This window comes from Saccoglossus kowalevskii, chromosome 4 (genome assembly GCF_978046115.1).
Source record: "Saccoglossus kowalevskii chromosome 4, keSacKowa6.1, whole genome shotgun sequence".
Classification (NCBI taxonomy): Eukaryota; Metazoa; Hemichordata; class Enteropneusta; family Harrimaniidae; genus Saccoglossus; species Saccoglossus kowalevskii.
Window position 1 is genome coordinate 39,934,470 of NC_140644.1, and position 11,898 is coordinate 39,946,367.

The following is an 11,898-nucleotide window of genomic DNA, read 5'->3' on the forward strand; positions in this document are numbered from 1 at the left end:
ACTATGTGACATGATAATATTACTTTGCCTCATGTGTACTTTACTATGTGACATTTTGATATTACTTTGCCACATGTGCACCTTACTATGTGACATGTTAATATTACTTTGCCACATGTGCACCTTACTATGTGACATGGTGATATTACTTGGCCACATGTGCACCTTACTATGTGACATGTTAATATTATTTGGCTACATGTGCACCTTACTATGTGACATGTTAATATTACTTTGCCACATGTGCACCTTACTATGTGACATGGTGATATTACTTGGCCACATGTGCACCTTACTATTTGACATGTTAATATTACTTTGCCACATGTGCACCTTACTATGTGACATGGTGATATTACTTTGCCACATGTGCACCTTACTATGTGACATGTTAATATTACTTTGCCACATGTGCACCTTACTATGTGACATGGTAATATTATTTGGCTACATGTGCACCTTACTATGTGACATGTTAATATTACTTTGCCACATGTGCACCTTACTATGTGACATGGTGATATTACTTGGCCACATGTGCACCTTACTATTTGACATGTTAATATTACTTTGCCACATGTGCCCCTTTGTCGCATACGACTTGTTTACCACTTCCGTGTGACTGAGAATGTGCTAGAACCGTACTGTGTCTGGGTGGAATTTTTAGAAGTTGGTTGAATAGGTAATAGGACACTGTAGAAGGCAATAGAAGGTAATGGAACATTCTAGAAATTTGTAGTAAGTTCCAGACTCATTATGTATGCTGATGTAATGGTCTATTTATAGACAGTATGGGTATATATAGGGGAGTTGTTCAGCACTGAGATCAGATCGGAGATCTCGTTGAATTGTATTGGAGTTTAAGTATCTAGTTATTGGAGTAGTGGAGTTTTACCGCGTTATTGTACTTGATGTTTGCAGAGTATAATAATACCAGTACCTGTTGAAACCTCATCTGTTGGCTCCGTGTTCGTATTTTATCATCGCCGCCAGGGAAGTCTTTTTGTTACTGTTGCCATTTTGGTATTTGAACCATCACACCTGTACTATACCAATTACGGTAATATTACGTTGCGTGTGACACCCTTACTGTGTGACATGTTAATATTACTTTGCCACATGTGCACCTTACTATGTGGCATGTTAATATTACTTTGCCACATGTGCACCTTACTATGTGACATGTTAATATTACTTTGCCACATGTGCACCTTACTATGTGACATGTTAATATTACTTTGCCACATGTGCACCTTACTATGTGACATTTTAATATTACTTGGCTACATGTGCACCTTACTATGTGACATGTTAATATTACTTTGCCACATGTGCAGCTTACTATGTGACATGTTAATATTACTTTGCCACATGTGCACCTTACTATGTGACATGTTAATATTACTTTGCCACATGTGCACCTTACTATGTGACATGTTAATATTACTTGGCTACATGTGCACCTTACTATGTGACATGTTAATATTACTTTGCCACATGTGCAGCTTACTATGTGACATGTTAATATTACTTTGTTACATGTGCACCTTACTATGTGACATGTTAATATTACTTGGCTACATGTGTACCTTACTATGTGACATGTTAATATTACTTGGCTACATGTGCACCTTACTATGTGACATGTTTATATTACTTGGCTACATGTGCACCTTACTATGTGACATGTTAATATTACTTTGCCACATGTGCACCTTACTATGTGACATGGTGATATTTCTTTGCCACATGTTAATATTACTTTGCCACATGTGCACCTTACTATGTGACATGGTGATATTACTTTGCCACATGTGCACTTTACTGTGTGGCATGTTAATATTACTTTGCCACATGTGCACCTTACTATGTGACATGATAATATTACTTTGTCACATGTGCACCTTACTATGTGACATGGTGATATTACTTTGCCACATGTGCACTTTACTATGTGACATTTTGATATTATGTTGCCACATGTGCACTTTACTATGTGACATTTTGATATTATGTTGCCACAAGTGCCCCTTACTGTGTGGCATGTTAATATTACTTTGCCACATGTGCACCTTACTATGTGACATGGTAATATTACTTTGCCACATGTGCACTTTACTATGTGACATTTTGATATTACTTTGCCACATGTGCCCCTTACTGTGTGGCATGTTAATATTACTTTGCCACATGTGCACCTTACTATGTGACATGGTAATATTATTTGGCTACATGTGCACCTTACTATGTGACATGTTAATATTACTTTGCCACATGTGCACCTTACTATGTGACATGGTGATATTACTTGGCCACATGTGCACCTTACTATTTGACATGTTAATATTACTTTGCCACATATGCACCTTACTATGTGACATGTTAATATTACTTTGCCACATGTGCACCTTACTATGTGACATGTTAATATTACTTTGCCACATGTGCACCTTACTATATGACATGGTGATATTACTTGGCCACATGTGCACCTTACTATGTGACATGTTAATATTATTTGGCTACATGTGCACCTTACTATGTGACATGTTAATATTACTTTGCCACATGTGCACCTTACTATGTGACATGGTGATATTACTTGGCCACATGTGCACCTTACTATTTGACATGTTAATATTACTTTGCCACATGTGCACCTTACTATGTGACATGGTGATATTACTTGGCCACATGTGCACCTTACTATGTGACATGTTAATATTTCTTTGCCACATGTGCACCTTACTATGTGACATGGTAATATTATTTGGCTACATGTGCACCTTACTATGTGACATGTTAATATTACTTTGCCACATGTGCACCTTACTATGTGACATGGTGATATTACTTGGCCACATGTGCACCTTACTATTTGACATGTTAATATTACTTTGCCACATGTGCCCCTTTGTCGCATACGACTTGTTTACCATTTCCGTGTGACTGAGAATGTGCTAGAACCGTACTGTGTCTGGGTGGAATTTTTAGAAGTTGGTTGAATAGGTAATAGGACACTGTAGAAGGCAATAGAAGGTAATGGAACATTCTAGAAATTTGTAGTAAGTTCCAGACTCATTATGTATGCTGATGTAATGGTCTATTTATAGACAGTATGGGTATATATAGGGGAGTTGTTCAGCACTGAGATCAGATCGGAGATCTTGTTGAATTGTATTGGAGTTTAAGTATCTAGTTATTGGAGTAGTGGAGTTTTACCGCGTTATTGTACTTGATGTTTGCAGAGTATAATAATACCAGTACCTGTTGAAACCTCATCTGTTGGCTCCGTGTTCGTATTTTATCATCGCCGCCAGGGAAGTCTTTTTGTTACTGTTGCCATTTTAGTATTTGAACCATCACACCTGTACTATACCAATTACGGTAATATTACGTTGCGTGTGACACCCTTACTGTGTGACATGTTAATATTACTTTGCCACATGTGCACCTTACTATGTGGCATATTAATATTACTTTGCCACATGTGCACCTTACTATGTGACATGTTAATATTACTTTGCCACATGTGCAGCTTACTATGTGACATGCTAATATTACTTTGCCACATGTGCACCTTACTATGTGACATGTTAATATTACTTTGCCACATGTGCACCTTACTATGTGACATGTTAATATTACTTGGCTACATGTGCACCTTACTATGTGACATGTTAATATTACTTTGCCACATGTGCACCTTACTATGTGACATGGTGATATTACTTTGCCACATGTGCACCTTGCTATGTGACATGGTGATATTACTTTGCCACATGTGCACCTTACTATGTGACATGTTAATATTACTTTGCCACATGTGCACCTTACTATGTGACATGTTAATATTACTTTGCCACATGTGCACTTTACTATGTGACATTTTGATATTATGTTGCCACATGTGCCCCTTACTGTGTGGCATGTTAATATTACTTTGCCACATATGCACCTTACTATGTGACATGTTAATATTACTTTGTCACATGTGAACCTTACTATGTGACATGTTAATATTACTTGGCTACATGTGCACCTTACTATGTGACATGTTAATATTACTTTGCCACATGTGCACCTTACTATGTGACATGTTAATATTACTTTGTCACATGTGCACCTTACTATGTGACATGTTAATATTACTTGGCTACATGTGCACCTTACTATGTGACATGTTAATATTACTTTGCCACATGTGCACTTTACTGTGTGGCATGTTAATATTACTTTGCCACATGTGCACCTTACTGTGTGGCATGTTAATATTACTTTGCCACATGTGCACCTTACTGTGTGGCATGTTAATATTACTTTGCCACATGTGCACCTTACTATGTGACATGTTAATATTACTTTGCCACATGTGCACCTTACTATGTGACATGTTAATATTACTTTGCCACATGTGCACCTTACTATGTGACATGGTGATATTACTTGGCCACATGTGTATCTTACTATTTGACATGTTAATATTACTTTGTCACATGTGCACCTTAATATGTGACATGTTAATATTACTTGGCTACATGTGCACCTTACTATGTGACATGTTAATATTACTTTGCCACATGTGCACCTTACTATGTGACATGGTGATATTACTTTGCCACATGTGCACCTTACTATGTGACATGTTTATATTTATTACTTTGCCACATGTGCACCTTACTATGTGACATGATAATATTACTTTGCCACATGTGCACCTTACTATGTGACATGTTAATATTACTTTGCCACATGTGCACCTTACTGTGTGGCATGTTAATATTACTTTGCCACATGTGCACCTTACTATGTGACATGTTAATATTACTTTGCCACATGTGCACCTTACTATGTGACATGTTAATATTACTTTGCCACATGTGCACCTTACTATGTGACATGGTGATATTACTTGGCCACATGTGCACCTTACTATTTGACATGTTAATATTACTTTGCCACATGTGCACCTTACTATGTGACATGGTGATATTTCTTTGCCACATGTTAATATTACTTTGCCACATGTGCACCTTACTATGTGACATGGTGATATTACTTTGCCACATGTGCACCTTACTGTGCGGCATGTTAATATTACTTTGCCACATGTGCACCTTACTATGTGACATGATAATATTACTTTGTCACATGTGCACCTTACTATGTGACATGGTGATATTACTTTGCCACATGTGCACTTTACTATGTGACATTTTGATATTATGTTGCCACATGTGCACCTTACTATGTGACATGTTAATATTACTTTGCCACATGTGCACTTTACTATGTGACATTTTGATATTACTTTGCCACATGTGCACTTTACTATGTGACATTTTGATATTATGTTGCCACAAGTGCCCCTTACTGTGTGGCATGTTAATATTACTTTGCCACATGTGCACCTTACTATGTGACATGGTAATTTTACTTTGCCACATGTGCACTTTACTATGTGACATTTTGATATTACTTTGCCACATGTGCACTTTACTATGTGACATTTTGATATTATGTTGCCACAAGTGCCCCTTACTGTGTGGCATGTTAATATTACTTTGCCACATGTGCACCTTACTATGTGACATGGTAATATTATTTGGCTACATGTGCACCTTACTATGTGACATGTTAATATTACTTTGCCACATGTGCACCTTACTATGTGACATGGTGATATTACTTGGCCACATGTGCACCTTACTATTTGACATGTTAATATTACTTTGCCACATATGCACCTTACTATGTGACATGTTAATATTACTTTGCCACATGTGCACCTTACTATGTGACATGTTAATATTACTTTGCCACATGTGCACCTTACTATGTGACATGGTGATATTACTTGGCCACATGTGCACCTTACTATGTGACATGTTAATATTATTTGGCTACATGTGCACCTTACTATGTGACATGTTAATATTACTTTGCCACATGTGCACCTTACTATGTGACATGGTGATATTACTTGGCCACATGTGCACCTTACTATTTGACATGTTAATATTACTTTGCCACATGTGCACCTTACTATGTGACATGGTGATATTACTTGGCCACATGTGCACCTTACTATGTGACATGTTAATATTTCTTTGCCACATGTGCACCTTACTATGTGACATGGTAATATTATTTGGCTACATGTGCACCTTACTATGTGACATGTTAATATTACTTTGCCACGTGCACCTTACTATGTGACATGGTGATATTACTTGGCCACATGTGCACCTTACTATTTGACATGTTAATATTACTTTGCCACATGTGCCCCTTTGTCGCATACGACTTGTTTACCATTTCCGTGTGACTGAGAATGTGCTAGAACCGTACTGTGTCTGGGTGGAATTTTTAGAAGTTGGTTGAATAGGTAATAGGACACTGTAGAAGGCAATAGAAGGTAATGGAACATTCTAGAAATTTGTAGTAAGTTCCAGACTCATTATGTATGCTGATGTAATGGTCTATTTATAGACAGTATGGGTATATATAGGGGAGTTGTTCAGCACTGAGATCAGATCGGAGATCTCGTTGAATTGTATTGGAGTTTAAGTATCTAGTTATTGGAGTAGTGGAGTTTTACCGCGTTATTGTACTTGATGTTTGCAGAGTATAATAATACCAGTACCTGTTGAAACCTCATCTGTTGGCTCCGTGTTCGTATTTTATCATCGCCGCCAGGGAAGTCTTTTTGTTACTGTTGCCATTTTAGTATTTGAACCATCACACCTGTACTATACCAATTACGGTAATATTACGTTGCGTGTGAAACCCTTACTGTGTGACATGTTAATATTACTTTGCCACATGTGCACCTTACTATGTGGCATATTAATATTACTTTGCCACATGTGCACCTTACTATGTGACATGTTAATATTACTTTGCCACATGTGCACCTTACTATGTGACATGCTAATATTACTTTGCCACATGTGCAGCTTACTATGTGACATGTTAATATTACTTTGCCACATGTGCACCTTACTATGTGACATGTTAATATTACTTGGCTACATGTGCACCTTACTATGTGACATGTTAATATTACTTTGCCACATGTGCACCTTACTATGTGACATGGTGATATTACTTTGCCACATGTGCACCTTGCTATGTGACATGGTGATATTACTTTGCCACATGTGCACCTTACTATGTGACATGTTAATATTACTTTGCCACATGTGCACCTTACTATGTGACATGTTGATATTACTTTGCCACATGTGCACTTTACTATGTGACATTTTGATATTATGTTGCCACATGTGCCCCTTACTGTGTGGCATGTTAATATTACTTTGCCACATATGCACCTTACTATGTGACATGTTAATATTACTTTGTCACATGTGAACCTTACTATGTGACATGTTAATATTACTTGGCTACATGTGCACCTTACTATGTGACATGTTAATATTACTTTGCCACATGTGCACCTTACTATGTGACATGTTAATATTACTTTGTCACATGTGCACCTTACTATGTGACATGTTAATATTACTTGGCTACATGTGCACCTTACTATGTGACATGTTAATATTACTTTGCCACATGTGCACTTTACTGTGTGGCATGTTAATATTACTTTGCCACATGTGCACCTTACTATGTGACATGTTAATATTACTTTGCCACATGTGCACCTTACTGTGTGGCATGTTAATATTACTTGGCCACATGTGTATCTTACTATTTGACATGTTAATATTACTTTGTCACATGTGCACCTTAATATGTGACATGTTAATATTACTTGGCTACATGTGCACCTTACTATGTGACATGTTAATATTACTTTGCCACATGTGCACCTTACTATGTGACATGGTGATATTACTTTGCCACATATGCACCTTACTATGTGACATGTTTATATTTATTACTTTGCCACATGTGCACCTTACTATGTGACATGATATTATTACTTTGCCACATGTGCACCTTACTATGTGACATTTTGATATTACGTTGCCACATGTGTACCTTACTATGTGACATGTTAATATTACTTTTCCACATGTGCACCTTACTACGTGACATGTTAATACTACTTTGCCACATGTGCACCTTACTACGTGACATGTTAATACTATGTTGCCACATGTGCACCTTACTATGTGACATGTTAATATTACTTTGCCACATGTGCACCTTACTATGTGACATGTTAATATTACTTTGTCACATGTGCACCTTACTATGTGACATGATAATATTACTTTGCCTCATGTGTACTTTACTATGTGACATTTTGATATTACGTTGCCACATGTGCACCTTACTATGTTACATGTTAATATTACTTTGCCACATGTGTACTTTACTATGTGACATTTTGATATTATGTTGCCATATGTGCCCCTTACTGTGTGGCATGTTAATATTACTTGGCCACATGTGCACCTTACTATGTGACATGGTGATATTACTTTGCCATATGTGCACCTTACTATGTTACATGGTGATATTACTTTGCCACATGTGCACCTTGCTATGTGACATGTTAATATTACTTTGCCACATGTGCACCTTACTGTGTGGCATGTTAATATTACTTTTCCACATGTGCACCTTACTATGTGACATGATAATATTACTTTGCCACATGTGCACCTTACTATGTGACATGGTGATATTACTTTGCCACATGTGCACTTTACTATGTGACATTTTGATATTATGTTGCCACATGTGCACCTTACTATGTGACATGGTGATATTACTTGGCCACATGTGCACCTTACTATTTGACATGTTAATATTACTTTGCCACATATGCACCTTACTATGTGACATGTTAATATTACTTTGCCACATGTGCACCTTACTATGTGACATGTTAATATTACTTTGCCACATGTGCACCTTACTATGTGACATGGTGATATTACTTGGCCACATGTGCACCTTACTATGTGACATGTTAATATTATTTGGCTACATGTGCACCTTACTATGTGACATGTTAATATTACTTTGCCACATGTGCACCTTACTATGTGACATGTTAATATTACTTGACTACATGTGCACCTTACTATGTGACATGTTAATATTACTTTGCCACATGTGCACCTTACTATTTGACATGTCAATATTATGTTGCCACATGTGCACCTTACTATTTGACATGTTAATATTATGTTGCCACATGTGCACCTTACTATTTGACATGTCAATATTATGTTGCCACATATGCACCTTACTATTTGACATGTTAATATTATGTTGCCACATGTGCACCTTACTATGTGACATGTTAATATTACTTTGCCACATGTGCACCTTACTATATGACATGTTAATATTACTTGGCCACATGTGCACCTTACTATGTGACATGTTAATATTACTTTGCCACATGTGCACCTTACTATGTGACATGTTAATATTACTTTGCCACATGTGCACCTTACTATGTGACATGTTAATATTACTTTGCCACATGTGTACCTTACTATGTGACATGTTAATATTATGTTGCCACATGTGCACCTTACTATGTGACATGTTAATATTACTTTGCCACATGTGCACCTTACTATGTGACATGTTAATATTACTTTGCCACATGTGCACCTTACTATGTGACATGTCAATATTATGTTGCCACATGTGCACCTTACTATGTGACATGTCAATATTATGTTGCCACATGTGCACCTTACTATCTGACATGTCAATATTATATTGCCACATGTGCACCTTACTATGTGACATGGTGATATTACTTTGCCACATGTACACTTTACTATGTGATATGTTAATACCGGATTCTGCCGTAAATTCGCCCAGGGCCGTTAAACGGCAGTTTGGGTTTTTTTTAAAAAAAATTGGGACCAAGAAACCGCCCAGGGTGATTTTTCGGCAGTTTTTTTAAGGTGTTATTTTAATCTTTTCTGATTCCTAAAAGTTTCGCCTTTGTCATTGACAAGAGTATTGATGTTTATTGCGACGAGCGTGAATGGGTTAGCTTTGTTTCGACAATGAGCTGTTATCGCTGTAAACAATGTTAAATTATTCTTCAAATTAATTTTTTTATTTAAAAACAAATCCTGCCGCTTTTTCATCAAAATCCAAGTCAAAAGATCGTACAACAACATCGGCAAATCTTTTGTGCTGCGTTCAATAACATTAACATATTTAAATGAGCTATGGTATTTTGAACATGTTGGCATCATTCATCGTTTTCATTGGTTAATTATCGATTTGACCTGTCAGGTCAAAGAACACAGTCTCAGGTCAAACATGGTGGATATTCATTTCTACAGCATCGAGGAGTTGCGAGCGTTGAAAATGCGATCGGAATCATTCGCTTACAATGAAATAAGTTGAAATTTATTTGCATTTCATAACAATTCAACGAATTTATTTTTTGCACATTATTATAATCATTACTAGGTATTATATTATAGCATTATCAATACCAGTGGATTTTATGACGTCATTGCAGCAGATTTTTCGCGATAATGTATTGTATTCATAATTGTATTCATATCCATGGGACAGGGCCTTGATGCTCAATTATGTATAATTGAGCATCAAGGCCCTGTCCCATGGATATGAATACAATGTTATTTTCAAAAACGAATAAAGAAGAAACTATTGAAAAAGAAGAGAAATTGTTGGATAACAAGTATTTAATACCAAAAATAGCATCAAATAAAACCAATAACAGCGGATTCCAATATCGAAATCAGACAATATTGTGAGGGAATTGTCGTCTGCTCTGTACGCTAACGCGCGTTCGGTCGAAGCGTTCCATCTAGTATGCGCGCTTCTAGATTCCGCGACTGATGCCGCTATCCTTGTGGCCTCCTGATTAGTTCGCCCTATCGTGTTGATGAAGTTAGGTTAATCAAGGATAATTTATCCAAGCAAATGCGATAAACGAAATGGGGGGTACAATGTATGTCTACCAGTACAGAGAGATGAATTTGTTCTGTTTTTGTAGTGAGTAGTACTACAAAATTTGCTAAACGAGATCGACGAAAGACCGACGTGACTTGTATTACCTCAGCGTTGACTCGCGCCTCGTACATATATGTCGCACAAAGTGAGCTTTCGCCCATTATGGGTTGGTGGGTCGTTCATTATTGTTTAAATAATCCACAATTGAGGTTCGTTAATGTGATTTTTTTTGGAGAAAGATGCGCTGTCTACTTTTTAATCCAGCAAGAAAAAAATGTATAACATTTTAGATTAGCTTCTGTAATAGTTTCTTTTGTTTTGGGTGGTCCAACTGCCGGCGTTGAAAATCGGCTTAGGTCGATTTTTCAATAAAAATATAAGCCCCTAAAAAAATTTGATGATAATGTTTTGAAAATTTTAACCCCAAATAAGGGCCCACCAGCCGTGAAACCGCCCAGGGCGATTTTTCGAATGGACGAATTTACGGCAGAATCCGGTATTACGTTGCCACATGTGCACCTTACTATGTGACATGTTAATATTACGTTGCCAGATGTGCATCTTACTGTGTGACATGTTAATATTACGTTGCCAGATGTGCATCTTACTGTGTGACATGTTAATATTACGTTGCCACGTTACTTTCAGTTGTTAACCCTATGTCTCTATAATAAAGGTTTTTAATTTTATTTTGCAGGATGAAACTATGGTGCTTGATGGGAAGAATGGGATACAACTCAGATTAACAGATCTACCGTTGGTCAAGGGGAATAGCTTTTTAGCTGATGCTATCACCACATACAAACTGTGTATATGTTTGCCAAGTGGCAAACTCTTCCGTGTTGAGGTGCAGCCTGGTGAGCGTCATGCATGCTCACGTGCAAATAATGATGTGAACCCTTGTAGCATATCAACAGATACATAAAGAGGTTGGTGGGGGAATGGTTGTAGCAGAAA

General features: G+C 37.0%; 1 protein-coding gene across 1 annotated transcript in view; it reads left to right on the forward strand.

The window, feature by feature from the left end:
• LOC102801818 (beta-sarcoglycan-like) overlaps window positions 1-11,898 on the forward strand; it is a 34,189-nt gene extending 22,291 nt beyond the window's left edge. Inside the window, exon 6 of the mRNA XM_085498104.1 lies at window positions 11,639-11,898. Coding sequence (XP_085354230.1) covers window positions 11,639-11,866 — 228 coding nt within the window. The 3' untranslated portion in view covers window positions 11,867-11,898. The remainder of the gene's footprint in view (window positions 1-11,638) is intronic.